The following is a 19,176-nucleotide window of genomic DNA, read 5'->3' on the forward strand; positions in this document are numbered from 1 at the left end:
CAAATCCTCAATATAACTGGCAAAAGTGTATGAATCAAGTTTCAGGTTAAGGAGAGTACTCCTAATCTTTGGAGCCACCGGTAACAATATGAATAGGAGTGGACTGCTTTCATATATTCCATACTGCAGTCTTAGTTATCCCTGAGGAAGTCATTAGTTCATGTACCTATATAACAAAAATTGTGTTGGCTAGAGAACTGGCAAGATTGCTGGATGTATGAGAAGACGAAACCAAAAAAATTGAAACACAGGACATTTTGGGATAATTTGAACTTGTTATTACCTACAGTATAGTAAGAGATATCGGAGGCTTTTTTTTGCCACTAGAATTATTTGGATTGTTTTTAAAATATCAACCTGAAATAATAGCTAAAGTAAAAGGAACAACAGGAACAAGCATCATTTTAATTAAGCATGGGCGGAAAATCTGTTCCGCTCGCGGATTTTGCGGATTTTGGGTAAATTCGCAATCCGCGAGATTCGCGAATTTCCCGCAAAATCCACGAGCGGAACGGATTGGGTCAAAAGTACAAGCTGACTTTCTGTAACTATTTTAGAATGGCCCCGGCAAGCTGCCAGAGCCTCTAAAATAGTTACAAAAGTCAGCTTCAACAGGAAGCACTAATAGATAAAGTAAAGCAGGTGCTAGATAAAGTAAAGCAGGTGCTAGAGTTGAAGCTCAAATTCAGTTACACAATCATTAATCACCCCAAACTTGGGCAGAAGAGCACAAAGTGGGACGGAGGGCATGAGCTAGGCAGAGGGCAGAAGGGCACAGAAACCAGTGGGGCAGAGCGCAAAAGGGCACAAACAAGAGTGGAGCAGAGGGCAGAAAGGCACAAAAACAAGTGTTACAGAGGGCAGAAGTGCATAAAAAACAAGAGGGTGGCAGTGATGAACCAGGCAAAAAAAAAAACGCGAACATGCAAAGCGCCCCGCGAAAACGCAAAGCTCCCCGCGAACATCCGCGAACACGCAAAAATAAAAAATCCGCAAATTTGCAGGAATTCGCGAATTTTGCGGAATGCGAATTCGCAAATCCGCAAATTCACCCATTCTTAATTTTAATCAATCCAATCTACCACACCAAGATAGAAACAATAGGTTTGATTGAGAAGTTAAAGATAATAGTGTTGTAATGGTGGTATTGAGATTGTGTCTTTAGCATTATGTGTAAAGTATATTCCCAAATATTTAATTTTAATCAGGGACCAGGCAGAATTGATGCAAAAAGTAATGTTTAGAAGAAAGTTTTTTAAGAGGGAGAATTTCACACTTTTCAGAGGTTAGTTTATAGCATTAAACCATAGCAAAATTATTTACCTCAGTAAGGAAAACTGGCAGAAATAGAAAAATCAAATGTCTTCAGCATATGCCACCAATTTAACATGTCTCTTACCATAATTAAATCCTACAAATATCTGGAATATGCTCAATTTTAAGTAAGAAGCATTCTAAAGCAAAAATAAAATGAAAAGGGGAAATGGGACAATCAAGTCTAACTCCACTGCGTAATGAAAAGAAAGAAAATATTAAACCATTTACATGTTTAAAAGCTGATGGGGCTGTGCAAAAAGAGAATCTGAATTATGAAAGTAAGAACATAAATCAAATCATTACAAAAGACCAGCTGCTCCAATTACATTATTTTTCTGCATCAATTGATATAGCGCCAATGGGTGCTTATTTTGATTAGACTTAGTATATTAAAGAAATCTGGAGTTATTTGATAAATGACCACATTTAACAAAGCCTGTTTGCTCATGCCCAATCAATTTAGATACCAATGGTTCAAGGGGAAGAGCAATAAGGTTTCCTAAAATGTTATAAACTATATTGACTAGAGATATTGGTTGACAATATTTCCAGAGCTTAAGGTTCCTACCCTCTTTGGGTACTAAACAGATTAATGCATCTTGAACTGATTACTTTAAAGCTTTATTTCTGATAAAGAAAGAGAATGGTATGAATATTTGAATATTCTTGGTATAAGAAGTTTAGAAAAACAAAGATAAAATTCAAATGAAAAGCCATCTGCATCAGGAACCTTTCCTTTTTAAATCAAGTTCATAGCTTTAAACATTTCATTTATAAGGTCCATAGACAATCCAATTTTTTTAGGAGCACAGAGTAAATATTGTGATGGCAAGGATGATGAAGATTGTAGAATAATCATTTTTAAATGTCTCCAAAATTTCAGAGTCTTGACCTAGTGAACATTGTCATTTATTATAATTGATTACATTTTAATTCTCTCTTTTTTGATTGTCAGATAATGTTTTTCTTTTGCCCTTTGTAATATTGAACACTAAATCTAAATAAATAGGATGTGGCATCATCAGTCATTATTATTAAACTGGACTTCATCTCTTACTAATTCCCCATGACAGGTTTTGGATATAGTAGGAAAATAGGTATGTTCCAATTTTTCAATATTTTTTCGAATTTCAGTTGAGTTTTGAACACTTCACTTCAGTTTTTTGGCTACATATGACATTTTAAAGGCCCTTCCTGAAGCTTTAAATGAATCCCATAACATTTGAGGAGAGATCCCAGAGGTTTCAATAAATTGAAATAATTCTTATGAAAAGGCCTCAAAACCTTGTGTAAATTAAATATTCAATAAGCGAAAGTTATGAAAAAGCCATAGTTTATTGCCTTGAGGAGTGGGTATTAATTCTAATTATTCTAAATCCACAATAACAGGTGCACAATCTGACATTAGGATTGAACCGATTTATGAGCACAATCGATGTGAGGAAAGCCATTGAGAAATACAAATTAGGACTAATCTGGGTTAAGAAGCGTGTACAGAGGAAAAGAAAGTATATTTCTGTGATGTCAGCTGAAATAATCTCTAAACATCAACCAAATGTTGAGTAATCGTGAAGAAGAATTATTTATGAATAGTATAGGGGACAAATGCAACCTTATAATGAAAGTTGAATAGAGGGTTCATGAGCAAGTTGCAATCAACACCTAAAATTAACTAATCATACAATATAGACATTACTTTACGTGTAATATCAGGCCAAAAAATCCTGTCTGGCTGTGTAGTAGCATACATGTTAAGGATGGAGAAAGGAATTTAATTAATTTAATTATAAACCTTCTTCCATCCACATCACATCACTGAGATAATATATGAATATCCACCATCCTTTTTTTAAGTCAGCAACTCCAATTGCTGAAATGGTCAGCACATCCCTTCTCGAATATAGAGAAGTTACAGAAATCAGCATAATATAAACTACCCTCACGAGGTTTGTTTTGAGGAAAGCCATGCAATCTGTGAAAAAGCCAAACAAAATCATGAAAAGCACCAATAGGATGTTTCAAAAGAACCATCGGCCAGATTTATGAAAGACCCGTTTTGTGAGTCTGAAATAGCGATTCATAAGGAATCGCTATTACAGACTCGCAAAACGGGATTCATGTAGGAATCGCAAAATTAAATGCGATTCCTACAGATTCCTTATTTGCGATTAGCAAATTGCTAATCGCAAATATGGAATAACTCCCCATTCATTCCCATGGGCCAAAAGGCCCATAGGAACGAATGGGGAGTATTCCTTATTTGCGATTAGCAATTTGCTAATCGCAAATAAGATAGCGATTTGAAGGGTGCCAGGGGTGTCCAAAGGACACCCTGTAGCACCCCTTAAATGCACATTTCAACAGGTGTTGCGCAGACACATGTCCTAAGGACATGTGTGTGTGTAACACGCAACTTAGAAAAATGCTTTTAAAAGCATTTTTCTAAGTTTTCGCTATTTACCACGAGGTTTGACCTCGCGGTAAATAGCGGCCGAAATTTGCGATTTCGCAATTTTAAAATGTTTCAAGAATAGCATTTAAGGAATCTCTAATAGAGATTCCTTAAATGCTATTCCTCGCAAATTTGTGAGTTTCTAAATAGCGATTTTTGCATTTGGGATGATGAATCCCAAATGCAAAAATCGCACTCACAAAGGGCCAGATTCTGAGAATCTGGCCCTTTGCGAGCCGATTTCGGCTTGATGAATCAGGCTGCATATGTATTCTACCTCTGGTCATCCACTTCCAAAACCCTTACATTTTCAAATGTAGTCTAGCAAATCCAGTTAGAATCTACACTGTAAACAATATGTCTGGGGCTTGGCCAACCTATATGCTTCCATTAAATTATACCAAAATGATAACTATGATAATAACTCAATATGTTATTATCCTAGGTATTTGAGACTAGTATGCCATGTGTTTTCTGTGATCATTTAGGTGCCAAATTGACAGTTCTACATTTAGATGCTCCCTTGTAGAAAACATCTTAGCATATTGTGTCTTTCTAAGAACAATGATGCTGTCATTATTAACAATATTTATTTTTGGATATGCCATTGTTTACTTATCAACAAATGGGATCTACAAAAAACCACACACTGACCATCTCTCCCATTTTCCAAGGGTTAAAAGGCAAATGGAAATGAAAAGTAATGCTCCACCGAGAGACAAAGTCTAATGAAGCATATTAAATATTCCAATCCAGTTTTTGAGTACTGCCTTTTCCCTTTTTATCTCTTCATATTTTGCTATCCACCATGATAGCAGGTATTAGGATATAGGGCCTTATTTAGAAGTTAGAAGTCAGGGTATTTCATTGTAAGCTCAATCAAGCAAACCTTCGGTCTGCCCACCTCATGTAGGTATGGGCAGAACTTACGTTTTATTTCGATAGAGCCTCATTGGCACTGTAGATGGTAAACCTTGTCCGATGATCTGACATAGTGGGGGGTCAAAGGACATTACACAACCTCCTCTTTTTAGGGCAGATGGTGGAATGGCTTTTCGTTACTGCCTTTGACCACCAGGAAAAATCTAGTATTGGGGACCAGAAAACAATATGACCCCCAAACCCTTGGAGAAAACGTAACACAATGTTAGAACATAACACAGAAGTTGGTGGTTATTATTTTTTTTTTGTTTTTCAGCAACAAACTGCTTCAGAAGTCTGCTTCTGAAAGGGAAAAGTTTTTAGGAGTTTGGTCATGTAAACAGATTGCAGCCATCCACCAAACACTTTGTACATTGAAAGAAACAATGTGATGGTGGTTCTTTTTTTAAAGTACAGAGAAGATCTCCGGGCAGTGGCCATCTCTAAATTTGAGATGCTAAATTAAGGCCAATCTATCTGGTTTCATTACCCTTTTCTCTCATATACTTCATTCTTCCACATGTATAAAGCTACACCCAATGCTCTACTTCATATAGTGTTGTGTATTGTCCTTCAAATGTATTTATAACCTATTATTCCGATTTCACCACTAAGACAAGTATTTGCTTAATGAAATAATAAAGAGACTAGAAATTTAAAGTGACGCATCCCCCTTGGGCTGTTCATATCCGGATGACATGCGCATCATAACCAAAACTCTCCATGTCTAAAGACAGATAACTAAAGCTTTAATTAATTTATCATGAACAAATCAACTGACAGAGGTATGAACAGTTGTACTTCTGCACCTTTTTTTTAGTAACAAACAGCCCATGCTGGGCTTCCTTCATGTGTGATGCAAGATAAAATTGGAAAGAAAAGTTTGAAATATTGATAGAGAGATATATATTATGTAGCAATGTGGCAATATTATGTGGTATGGCTGGAAGGCCTTACTATGTAATATACACATGATACACAAAAGTGGACCTCAGATTTCACATTAGTAATCCTTCGCACAGTTCTGGTAGAGTGGCAAAGAGCAGATCGGAGGTGAAGCTTTGAGGGGTCCCCGGGTCAGAAATCAGGCAGGACAGCTCTGCCTAGCTCGGGCATCTCTGGTGAAAAGGTTCACTTGGCTATCTGTGGTGCTGAACAGGACTGCCAGGTGTGCCAAGGTAGCGATCTATGGGATGCAAGAACTTGACAGAAATGAAGGGGAGATGATGCAAGAGGTTTCCTCCATGTGGGGTGTCAAGTGAAACATTTAGTAGTCAGCCAACAAGCCTAGGTCCCAGCAAAGGTCACAACCAGGTTGATCTTGTTTCAGAGGTCCTGGGAACACTTAAAGGGCTGAGATGGACTGTGGTTCAGGAATACACCTCCCCGAAGGCACCAAGCTGGTTACTTTCAGGCTGGTCCAAAACGGATCGAGGGGTCAGTCCTTCTTTAGATCATGGAAGCGCAGTTTGTGCCTACTGACTGCAGGTGACTAAACCTCTAGCCCTAATGAGTCCTGGGGAAGTCTTTGGGTTGCAGAAGGGTTCACCTTTCTTTTGGAACCAGACTCTGGTGCGGGACAAATCATACTCTAGCTGGTAAAGGGAGCTGCCACATAGGCAGTACTTTGCACCTTTCCCCCGTGGGGTACTGCCATGTACTGACACAGTCTCTTATATGTTCTTTTCTTCTTCAGAGCAGATCTGGATTTTCGTGTTAGGGATCCCCTTAAATCCTGGATTTAGGGGGTGGTTACGGGTGTGAGGGCTAGCAGCCAATGAGTTATTAGTCCTGTGGCTAATCCGCCCGTGAGGTGACCACATTCGAGGGGTGTATTTCACCAAACTACCCAGAACCTACCATTGTTGGGACTTTTCAAGATGGCTTGAGCCATCCCTGACTGTACAGACCCACTAGCCAGCCCCAGAGGTGTGGCTATTTTTTAAGGGTTGTATGCCTCCCAAGTACTGATTTCCTGCCTGTCCGCAAACATGAGTGCCTGGGACAGGGGGAAAATTTGTCCACTGGGAGACAAGCCACTTACATACCAGATGAGTCTTTTACTAGCCATCCTGGGAGGACCGAGGTATGACAACCTTCCTGCCCAGACCTTTAATCTCATGCCCTCTGGGAAAGATAGCACTCACAAGCAGGAGGTCAGACTGCTGTCTGGGTGGCAAACTGCTTGGAAAACCCACTAAAGCACAAGGGACAGGGTCGGACTGGCCGTAGCGGGCACCGAGCATTTCCCCGGTGGGCCGCTAGGGTGGGGGCCAGTTTTGGGCCCCTGGGGAGCCGTGTTTGTTACCGGGGTCAGCAATATCGCCCCCCTGTAACAAAATCAGCTGAAACCCGCCCTCACACGCAGCTCACCATCACCCCAGGGCGGCTTGGCCGAGCAGTGTGCCAGGGCTGGATTCCGTTCCCTGTCTGGCCCTGACAAGGGAACTCAGTATCTTGATAGGCTACCTCCAAGGATGCCACCTTGGTTAATGCCAGCTCACGCTCGACATGAGAATTGTGTCAGGGGTAAAAAAAGCACAGACAAAAAAAGGGGATTCCTTTCTGTGGTTCTTAAATAGAATCTAGAGTGTAATTTGTAAAGCAAGACACCAGCCTATGAAACTTATCTGTCCTCAATTGCATAAACACTAAACATATCAAAAATTGTGTCAAAAGAGATAGTATTCATAAAAAACAATATTTATTAAAAACCTTTATCAGATCACATAATGTAGACAAAGTATTATACATAAAATTTACTACATGTACCATAATCAATCATAAACACATTTCAATACATTTCAATATATTCACATGTATAAAAACAGTTAAAATTAGGCAATATTGTCGACGCGTTTGGGTGCTTGAGTCGATGTAACACCTTCCTCAGGACTACATTAAATTTGTTCAATCTAAAAAAGGTATATAAATAATAGATTAGTGTACATCAAATGAGGGGATTTAGATTTTATTTACAGAAAAGTTTATAAGGATCTTTAGGTGTCGAGACTGCAAGGAATAATTTTCTTACATTTATCGCATATTTCAATTTGCGGTACCAGTCTTGATCCTGGAGATGAGATAACGTTATATACTCTTATACTCCTCCGCTATTTCGTAAAAGGACCTATATGTGAAATAATACTCAGTTTAAGTTACTAGTATTATTATAGCTCGGGTACTAGAGTTAACTTCATAGTCACATGCTTACTTTATAGTTTGGTCGTGGAGTCATATATCTTGAGACGTGTACTTCATCGGGCTTTATATATCGCCGATTTTGTTGATATAAGGCGTCTTTCCTCTACTTAGTCTGTGTCGCGATTTAGGAGGTTGGTACTTCTTTTTTAATTGAAGCAGAACCCTTTATTCTATATGGACAATGGAAATAGGTTGCATGGTTATTAGAATATTGTGTATCATTTTATCCTCAATAGTTCAGAGAGGGGATTAATTATTTAAAAAACGAGGCAAGGATAAAAGTAAGATTTTCAACATTTTAGGGGAGCCATTTGTACGGTTCCCTCCTTAAAATTGTACTTAGATACAGCTAAGTAGTACAAAGAGGCTAGACAATTCACTCTCTAGCCAATTTTTTCTAGCGTGGTGGGAGATAGGCCAGCCATCCCCCTGTTTAAAACCCACTAGCGTGCCCTCTATGCTCAGCCTTTCTTACCTTCAATAGCGTGAGGTCGGACCGCCTGCCTGGTCTCCCCGGTCTCCAGCGTCAGTATGGTGACTCTGGGACGGCGGTTCTATATATACGTAGGGCGGTAGTGTTTAATTAGACAACTATTTACACCTGAGCCCAATAAGAACGGCACTACCTAAATTCGGAGCGCCATTTTGGTAGTTTTTTGAGTCCCTTATTTGTAGTTCTATTCACAAGCGAAGACCGGAATAAGTATGTAGAACAACATACTGGTATACCAAACTTATGTATTCAATCAGTTTAAGGATCCGTTTGGTAAGGTTGATAGAATGGGTAATGTTTTACAGACCCAGTATTTAGTTAGTTCGTGTCGAAGTACCTCGGGATGTCGACTCGTATTCAGTACTTCGCCGTTCGGACCGTAATTTATTTGGATAGAGTAGCAAACATAATGGGCATATTAGTTGATGGTTAAATTTAAAAAATCTAACGGGCTTCGATAAAATGCCATTATGTATATATTTGCATACACCACTCAATGTATTATAACACTTGGCAAAAACAGTGTCGCCATTTTGGTAGTTCAGTACTTCCTACATTCAGATAGGATGTTTCACTTATTATCTGATGTTATATACGATACAGAGTACAATACATATTTATATATACATGAAAAACGCTCTTGTTGTTAAGCTCTGCGCATTTATACTGATACTGGTATAAAGGGGGGTCAATTTGAGTAGAAGCAAGCCAATCTAAAATGAAAAGGTTATGGATTGAGGTGTATTAAAAATTAAATTGGCTATATATGCTCATGACTTTTGCAACAGAGCGTTCTTTTACATTGTTTAAAGCATAAAGATATGCATATCATTTCTATGACCTATATGTTATTAATCATATTCCTTCATCGTTATTCGTTATTTAACAGTTCTTAAAAGACAAACCATAGCACAAAAAAATGTTGCGTTCTGAAAGCCATTTTTGGATCTAAGCAATAGCAGTATCACATGGTTTAGTATGCAAGTCTAAATAAATGCAATAGCAATTTTATTCCTTGTATTCGGACAAAACAGCATACATAGATACATATGTTTGGTGCATTTTGTATTTCACATATTCCAGTTCTCTTAACAATAAATGTGAATGGTTTTTAACAGGAGTAAGTGTCACAGCTACAAAGATTATAATATATTAAAAGAAGCTTTTAATGTCAGTCAGGTATTACCTGATTAATCTTTCCCACTCTTCTCTGCTGTTGAGACCATGGGTATATGTTCTAAATTTGGACATAAAGAACTGTTCCCTCTGTTTGCGTTTTATGTTCAAATCACCTCCTCTCATTGTAGTTTTTATTTTTTCTACTATGCACCATTTTAGTTCATCCTCTTTATGCCTTTCTGAACTCCAGTGTTCAACCAGCGGGCATTTTTCTTATGATTCTTTAAGGCAGATCTGTGTTCAGACAGGCGTAATCTAATCTCTCGGCCAGTTTCGCCAATATATCCCTTTTGGCACGGGCAAATTATTAGATATATCACATTGGGTGTTCTGCAGTTGACATGTTCATTCACCCAATGTGATGTGCCATTGAATTCAATTTTATCTGATTGTACAATGGACTTACAGTGAGAGCATGATCCACATGGTTGATTGCCCCGAATAGGCTTGGCTTGATCAATGCTTAGTTGTCTACCTTTTCTGGGTTCTCTATAAGTGTGTATCAAACAGTTACGAATAGTCTTATTTCTCCTGTAGGAGAAAATAGGTTTCGGAAGGGGAGTTTTACCTTCTCTGTTTAGGATCGACCAATTCTTATTGATCAAATTTTTGACCTTCCAACTTAAACCGTTATAATTTGAAACCATAACAATATTATTGTCGGTTTCCTTTCTTTTGTTATTCACTTCAAAAAGAGCTTCTCTATTCTGATATTTCGCTCTTTTGTAACTGTCTCTTATTAACCTCTTAGGGTAGCCTCGTTGAAGTAATTTTATTTTGAGATTTTCAGCGTGCTTCTCAAAGGAGTTTTTATCAGTGCAATTCCTTCTTATTCTGATGAACTGACTGTAAGGGATCCCATCCTTCTGACTTTTGGGGTGGTAACTGTCATGATGGAGCAAGGTGTTGCGATCTGATGGTTTGACAAAAAGCTCAACACCTAGCTTTCCCTCATCTGCCTTGATTTTAATATCCAAGAAGTCAACTGCCACTTGACTCTTGTTGGCTGTAAATTTGAGGTTTATATCCCCACAGTTGAGCTACTCTAAGAATACAGTGAGATCATACTCACTCCCTTCCCAAATGAAGAAGACATCGTCTATAAATCTAGACCAATGTGTGATGTTCTCATAGAATGGACTCAATTCAATATATATGTGGTGTTTTTCAAAGTTCCCTACATATAAACAGGCAAGGCTCGGCGCACAGGTAGCACCCATGCTCGTGCCCTTGATTTGGCAAAAAAAGTCACTGTTAAATAAAAAAATGTTATTCAGAAGGACAGTTTCTATACACTCTACAATAAAAGTGTTCCGTGCAGAGAGGTATCCCTCATCATCACTCAAAATGTCTGTCATAATTCTAATGGTATCCTGTTGAGGTATGTTGGTGTACAAGGACTCAATGTCCAAGCACACCAACCATTGAGTTTCCTTATTGAAACTGATACCTTCGACCTTGGATATCATGTCCTTAGTATCCTTTATGTATGATGGTAACATCTCTACTAAAGGACGAATAAAACAGTCACCATATTTACTAAGTGGCTCCGTGATGGAATCTATGCCTGACACTATAGGCCGCATGGGTGGGTCCCTTATGTCCTTATGGACTTTAGGGAGCCCATACAGGGCAGGTATTTTTGGATGGTTATTAACTAAGTATTTGTATTCATCTTCACAGATAATACAGTCTTCCTTGGCTAAGGTGACTATACTTTTAACTTGCTTTTTAAGATTGTTCCACTCCCCTATGCTAGATTTCCTGTAGTGGGTTTTATTCTCAAGAAGGGCATACATTTTCTGATTATAGTCTTTTGTGTTAAGGGTCACGATACTGCCACCCTTATCACCAGGTTTAATGGTAATGTCATCATAGGTTTGTAGGTTGGTTAAAGCTTCCTTCTCTGCTTTGGATATATTGTTGGGTGCCCATATCTTTTCAGCCAATAGTTTTTCAAGTCCTATGGAGACTACTTTTTCAAAAGTATCTACTTCTTGACTAACCATGGAGATTTCAGGTGTCCAGATTGACGGTGGTTTTAATCCTGACATATTTACTTTAGGTCTCGGTTCCTTGTTTTCAAAAAATCTTTTTAATCTTATTTTACGGAAAAGGTCCCTAATGTCCTTCTCTATTGTATATCTACAGATACCTGCACTAGGGGCAAATCCTAACCCTTTCTCAAGGATACTTATTTCTCCTGTAGTTAGTGTTTTATCTGAAAGGTTAATTATGGGTGCTTTACAAATATGGCCATCTACTCCCAGTCCTTGTGACTGCGAGTCCTCATGTAGGGTCTCCTTATTGTTCCCTCTTTCTGTCGGAAGCCCTGAGGGCCCCTCCCCCGGGTCCTGAACCCCCGGGTTTGTCTCTTTTGTGGTTGGCCTAAAAAAATCTGATAGTCATGAAACTCATCAGCACTATCTTCTCTGGATTCATTCCGCTTACTATTGTCCTGTGCTCTTTCAGCCTCAGAGTCACTTGTATTGTATGATGTATCAGAGAAGGTTACATTTTTCTTGTAAAATTTATTTTTATTGTACTTAAAAGGGCGGTTATTATACTCATTTGGGATAGGTTGGTCAAAATAGTCCTTTTGAAGATAAGGATATACCAATTCTAATTTAAAGTTGGCTACATCTTTTCTCAGTTTATTTGTTTTTTTGTTTATCATATATTCTTGGTAACCCGTAATGTCTTCTTTTATTTCAGCTAGTTTTTTTATAGCATCATCCAGTGCGGTTGACTCATTGAGTTCCTTCTCTAATTTATCTATCTCTTCTCTTTCAATTATCAAGAGTCCCTGTGCTGTATCAATAATAAGCAACATCCAGTCGCGACTACATCGGTTCGCGATCAAAGTCCAGTTATCCTTAAACTTCTCATCTGTGACAAATAACCCAGGTTCATTGATAATTTGTAGACCCTTGGGGATAACTCCCTTCTTGCAGTATTGAATGATAAATTCTGCATGAAGTTCAGTGCAAATCATTTTCTTTTTTAGATTCCACAATTTATTCCATTTGTCATCATCATTTTTTGATAAGGTGACAGTATTTATACTTTTAGAAGACCCACCTAAAAGTTTCTTGCATTGATCTTCTGAAAACCCGAAGGTTCGGAGTGTGTCCATAGTTTTAGTATGAACTCTCTGGCTACCGGAGCCGAGGTAAACTGAAAAAAGAGAGTTTTCCCTATCAGACCCAGAAAGGACTGGGAAATATAATGACAAAAAAAGGGGATTCCTTTCTGTGGTTCTTCAATAGAATCTAGAGTGTAATTTGTAAAGCAAGACACCAGCCTATGAAACTTATCTGTCCTCAATTGCATAAACACTAAACATATCAAAAATTGTGTCAAAAGAGATAGTATTCATAAAAAACAATATTTATTAAAAACCTTTATCAGATCACATAATGTAGACAAAGTATTATACATAAAATTTACTACATGTACCATAATCAATCATAAACACATTTCAATACATTTCAATATATTCACATGTATAAAAACAGTTAAAATTAGGCAATATTGTCGACGCGTTTGGGTGCTTGAGTCGATGTAACACCTTCCTCAGGACTACATTAAATTTGTTCAATCTAAAAAAGGGATATAAATAATAGATTAGTGTACATCAAATGAGGGGATTTAGATTTTATTTACAGAAAAGTTTATAAGGATCTTTAGGTATCGAGACTGCAAGGAATCATTTTCTTACATTTATCGCATATTTCAATTTGCGGTACCAGTCTTGATCCTGGAGATGAGATAACGTTATATACTCTTATACTCCTCCGCTATTTCGTAAAAGGACCTATATGTGAAATAATACTCAGTTTAAGTTACTAGTATTATTATAGCTCGGGTACTAGAGTTAACTTCATAGTCACATGCTTACTTTATAGTTTGGTCGTGGAGTCATATATCTTGAGACGTATACTTCATCGGGCTTTATATATCGCCGATTTTGTTGATATAAGGCGTCTTTCCTCTACTTAGTCTGTGTCGCGATTTAGGAGGTTGGTACTTCTTTTTAAATTGAAGCCGAACCCTTTATTCTATATGGACAATGGAAATAGGTTGCATGGTTATTAGAATATTGTGTATCATTTTATCCTCAATAGTTCAGAGAGGGGATTAATTATTTAAAAAACGAGGCAAGGATAAAAGTAAGATTTTCAACATTTTAGGGGAGCCATTTGTACGGTTCCCTCTTTAAAATTGTACTTAGATACAGCTAAGTAGTACAAAGAGGCTAGACAATTCACTCTCTAGCCAATTTTTTCTAGCGTGGTGGGAGATAGGCCAGCCATCCCCCTGTTTAAAACCCACTAGCGTGCCCTCTATGCTCAGCCTTTCTTACCTTCAATAGCGTGAGGTCGGACCGCCTGCCTGGTCTCCCCGGTCTCCAGCGTCAGTATGGTGACTCTGGGACGGCGGTTCTATATATACGTAGGACGGTAGTGTTTAATTAGACAACTATTTACACCTGAGCCCAATAAGAACGGCACTACCTAAATTCGGAGCGCCATTTTGGTAGTTTTTTGAGTCCCTTATTTGTAGTTCTATTCACAAGCGAAGACCGGAATAAGTATGTAGAACAACATACTGGTATACCAAACTTATGTATTCAATCAGTTTAAGGATCCGTTTGGTAAGGTTGATAGAATGGGTAATGTTTTACAGACCCAGTATTTAGTTAGTTAGTTCGTGTCGAAGTACCTCGGGATGTCGACTCGTATTCAGTACTTCGCCGTTCGGACCGTAATTTATTTGAATAGAGTAGCAAACATAATGGGCATATTAGTTGATGGTTAAATTTAAAAATCTAACGGGTTTCGATAAAATGCCATTATGTATATATTTGCATGCACCACTCAATGTATTATAACACTTGGCAAAAACAGTGTCGCCATTTTGGTAGTTCAGTACTTCCTACATTCAGATAGGATGTTTCACTTATTATCTGATGTTATATACGATACAGAGTACAATACATATTTATATATACATGAAAAATGCTCTTGTTGTTAAGTTCTGCGCATTTATACTGATACTGGTATAAAGGGGGGTCAATTTGAGTAGAAGCAAGCCAATCTATAATGAAAAGGTTATGGATTGAGGTGTATTAAAAATTAAATTGGCTATATATGCTCATGACTTTTGCAACAGAGCGTTCTTTTACATTGTTTAAAGCATAAAGATATGCATATCATTTCTATGACCTATATGTTATTAATCATATTCCTTCATCGTAATTCGTTATTTAACAGTTCTTAGAAGACAAACCATAGCACAAAAAAATGTTGCATTCTGAAAGCCATTTTTGGATCTAAGCAATAGCAGTATTACATGGTTTAGTATGCAAGTCTAAATAAATGCAATAGCAATTTTATTCCTTGTATTCGGACAAAACAGCATACATAGATACATATGTTTGGTGCATTTTGTATTTCACATATTCCAGTTCTCTTAACAATAAATGTGAATGGTTTCTAACAGGAGTAAGTGTCACAGCTACAAAGATTATAATATATTAAAGAAGCTTTTAATGTCAGTCAGGTATTACCTGATTAATCTTTCCCACTCTTCTCTGCTGTTGAGACCATGGGTATATGTTCTAAATTTGGACATACAGAACTGTTCCCTCTGTTTGCGTTTTATGTCCAAATCACCTCCTCTCATTGTAGTTTTTATTTTTTCTACTATGCACCATTTTAGTTCATCCTCTTTATGCCTTTCTGAACTCCAGTGTTCAACCAGCGGGGCATTTTTCTTATGATTCTTTAAGGCAGATCTGTGTTCAGACAGGCGTAATCTAATCTCTCGGCCAGTTTCGCCAATATATCCCTTTTGGCACGGGCAAATTATTAGATATATCACATTGGGTGTTCTGCAGTTGACATGTTCATTCACCCAATGTGATGTGCCATTGAATTCAATTTTATCTGATTGTACAATGGACTTACAGTGAGAGCATGATCCACATGGTTGATTGCCCCGAATAGGCTTGGCTTGATCAATGCTTAGTTGTCTACCTTTTCTGGGTTCTCTATAAGTGTGTATCAAACAGTTACGAATAGTCTTATTTCTCCTGTAGGAGAAAATAGGTTTCGGAAGGGGAGTTTTACCTTCTCTGTTTAGGATCGACCAATTCTTATTGATCAAATTTTTGACCTTCCAACTTAAACCGTTATAATTTTAAACCATAACAATATTATTGTCGGTTTCCTTTCTTTTGTTATTCACTTCAAAAAGAGCTTCTCTATTCTGATATTTCGCTCTTTTGTAACTGTCTCTTATTAACCTCTTAGGGTAGCCTCGTTGAAGTAATTTTATTTTGAGATTTTCAGCGTGCTTCTCAAAGGAGTTTTTATCAGTGCAATTCCTTCTTATTCTGATGAACTGACTGTAAGGGATCCCATCCTTCTGACTTTTGGGGTGGTAACTGTCATGATGGAGCAAGGTGTTGCGATCTGATGGTTTGACAAAAAGCTCAACACCTAGCTTTCCCTCATCTGCCTTGATTTTAATATCCAAGAAGTCAACTGCCACTTGACTCTTGTTGGCTGTAAATTTGAGGTTTATATCCCCACAGTTGAGCCACTCTAAGAATACAGTGAGATCATACTCACTCCCTTCCCTTCCCAGTGCTTGATACCAAACCTGACTAAATTTTATGGTACCATCAGGGAGCTGGCTAGCTCAGTTTTGTCCGGTAGGCAGTCAATGTTAACCTATGGACCACTGGTCACTTACAATAAAATTGAATGGCAATGTTACTGTAAAGCCATATATGTCTATATATATGCCATCACCATTAGGATAATGCACCCTGCCTCCTGAGCTTTAGAAGGCCTACCTTAGGGGTGACTTTCATACTTCAATGCAACAAGGTGCAACAGACACACATGGTGTGTGCAGAGTCGTACTCAAGCAGAGAAGTTGCTCTAGCAGGCTGAGGCAGCAGCCCTGCAGACCTTACTTTTACTTGGGTCACGCTGGGTGGCATAAATATTGCTGCAGCCCTTGTGACCCCTTTAGCACCCTTGCCATGGGAAGCACTAGTACCATATACTAGGGAGTTATAAGGGGGTTAAACTATCTTGCCAATTGGGTGTACCAATTCACATTACCTTTTGAGGGAAAGAGCACTGGCACTAGGGCCTAGTTAGCAGGTCCTATTGCACTTTGAGTTGTAAAACCACAGCATCCAGAACAAAACGTAGAGGATGACCATTCAAAAAAGCACACTCCTACATTTACCATTTAATAGATACTATAGTTTGAAACAGACCTGTGAGATGTACTGGCCGATATGTGTGCATTTGGTTGTATCTGTGTGTGAGTCTTTGTGTGTGGATGGGTAATTCTCAACACCTAGAGATTACACATATATTGGGAGTTTGTTGACTTCTTGGTAGTACATTATTATTATTATTATTTTCAATATCTCCATGATGTTCTCAATAATGTACCCAATTAGTATGCCTTGAAACTAAGTTCTAGCATTGACCCCTTTACTTCCCGTATACCTAAACCCACACGCTGAATCTTATGCAGACCCAAACCTTCAGGCTTTCTCCATCCCAGAATGTTTCCTAACCATTTACCCTAACCCTATCCCAAAGTCCTTCTCCTTTCTTAACCCTAGTTTATGTAATATCTCTTGCTCTGCCCAAATGCTACTTTTGTCTCTAAACCTTCTGTAACACATTAAACTTAATACTTTGCATGGCACTAATACACACTCTTGTTCTTACCATTCCATTTTTCTTCCCATTTTCAAACCTCTTTTATTTATTTATTGCATTTCAAAATCAAAAGACATGTTTCTTTTTCAAAAGAAAAATGTCAAATGTCTGTCTTTTTACACTATTTACTTTTAAGGCTTACCTTGGAAAGAATAATCGAGACCCACCAGAATCTGCTCATCTTATCCTGTGAAGTTGTGTCATACTGCTGAGTAGGGCATGATGTTTCTATGTTCAGAGATGAATTGTGTTTTTTTATTAAAACTTCTCAAATTAGAATTAATATTTGTGATGGCATGCCTATTTGAACTCATTAGTAACCTACGTTTAGCACTGTCTTATGACTTGATTTACAAAGCCAACATGTTAATAATCATATTCATGCTTCAATAGTTGTGGTCCTCTATTAGGACTACAGGCTGACTCTTTGTTGTTTTCTCAAACAATTCTCGGCTGCACAAAGTCACCAAATTACCTCCTGCAGATTTTTCACAAGGTAGAACTTTTTGTATGAATAAATATTTAATAACATTACCAGATTATGTTTATAGTTGTCATTTGCAATAATAAATGCTGAAATTCCACCAGTTTTCAATATTTTCTGTGTCTTTAAATGCAATTTACAAGAGCTAAATTCCTGCAGTCCAGATTCTGCCAATCAGTATATGTGAGTTGCTCCTACATATTACTATTGTCATGTAAAATGGATTAAGAATCAGGACACAGGTTTAGCTGGGTTTAATTTACAGAGACTGCAAGTTTGCCCATTGGATAAGGACAATAGGTTAAATAGGCTGAATGTTTGAGGCATATAGTACAGCATTTTCAGATTAAGTACTTTGCTTAATTTTACATTAACATTTCTTGTGCAACAGACACCCAAGAACCCTGGTGTGCTGCACATCTAATGCATAAAGATAAACAACAGTTTTAGAAGTAAAGAACCAACAACATAACTTCTTAATTAAATGAAAATGACGTGCTAAAACTAATGTCCCTTGAACAATGACAGAAGAAAAGCCACTCATATGGACCTCTGACCAATATATTCTTTTCTCGTAGGAAGGCCTAAGGGGGCTAAAACTACCTTATGGACCTATGTATCTCTTTTATCCACCTCTCTGAGCAAATGATGGGAATTATTAAAATCACAAACTTATTTATTACAGATATATGATCCAAATAACAAACGCTATGAAGTACCTATACAGTTAAACACCCCCATAATTCCAAATAGCAATGCAGCGAACAGACTGTATGATGTTGTCATCAAGAACAATCCCTTTGGAATTCAAATTAAACGGAGAAGCACAGGCGTCATCATGTAAGTAAACATCTTGGTACATGCACATTTTTTAAACTTTTAGAAACTGACAGGGGAATCTTATTTGAAATGTACTTATCATAGTTATTGCAAAACAATTTTTTAACTTTTTAAAGGTGAACCTTGATCTAAAACTCTTCTTCAGAGGGTCTTGTTCTTTACTCTGTATAAAAACTAATAACAAGATTTAAACCATAAAACTCTCCTTTTTGGATACTATTAAAAACAGGTTTTAAGAGTCCCAGTAGACTTATTTTGCACTATTTGTGTACGCAATCTAATTGTTGGTCCCTGTCCTATTGCAAAATAAAAAACAAAAACAAAGATACTTAGTATATTTTCTCGGTCAGCCTAATTTTCTCATTTTAAAATATTAAAATGTTCCACAAAAATGTGAAAGTTGATTAGATTTTGACTTAACAATCTACAAGTGTTGGAAGTTGAGAGGAATTGTAACAGATTGACTTGCTCTCATCATAAATGAAGGCTAGGGAGAGGAAGTCTTGAAACACTTCAACAACTGTTGGTA

At 37.6% G+C, this 19,176-nt stretch overlaps 1 protein-coding gene across 1 annotated transcript in view; it reads left to right on the forward strand.

Moving 5' to 3' along the window:
- The window catches only part of LOC147683948 (maltase-glucoamylase-like), a 588,456-nt gene that overhangs the window by 244,094 nt on the left and 325,186 nt on the right, over positions 1-19,176 (forward strand). The window contains exon 27 of the mRNA XM_086944339.1: positions 18,493-18,647. Coding sequence (XP_086800465.1) covers positions 18,493-18,647 — 155 coding nt within the window. The remainder of the gene's footprint in view (positions 1-18,492; positions 18,648-19,176) is intronic.

The sequence above is a fragment of the Lissotriton vulgaris genome, chromosome 11 (assembly GCF_964263255.1).
Source record: "Lissotriton vulgaris chromosome 11, aLisVul1.2, whole genome shotgun sequence".
Taxonomy (NCBI): Eukaryota; Metazoa; Chordata; class Amphibia; order Caudata; family Salamandridae; genus Lissotriton; species Lissotriton vulgaris.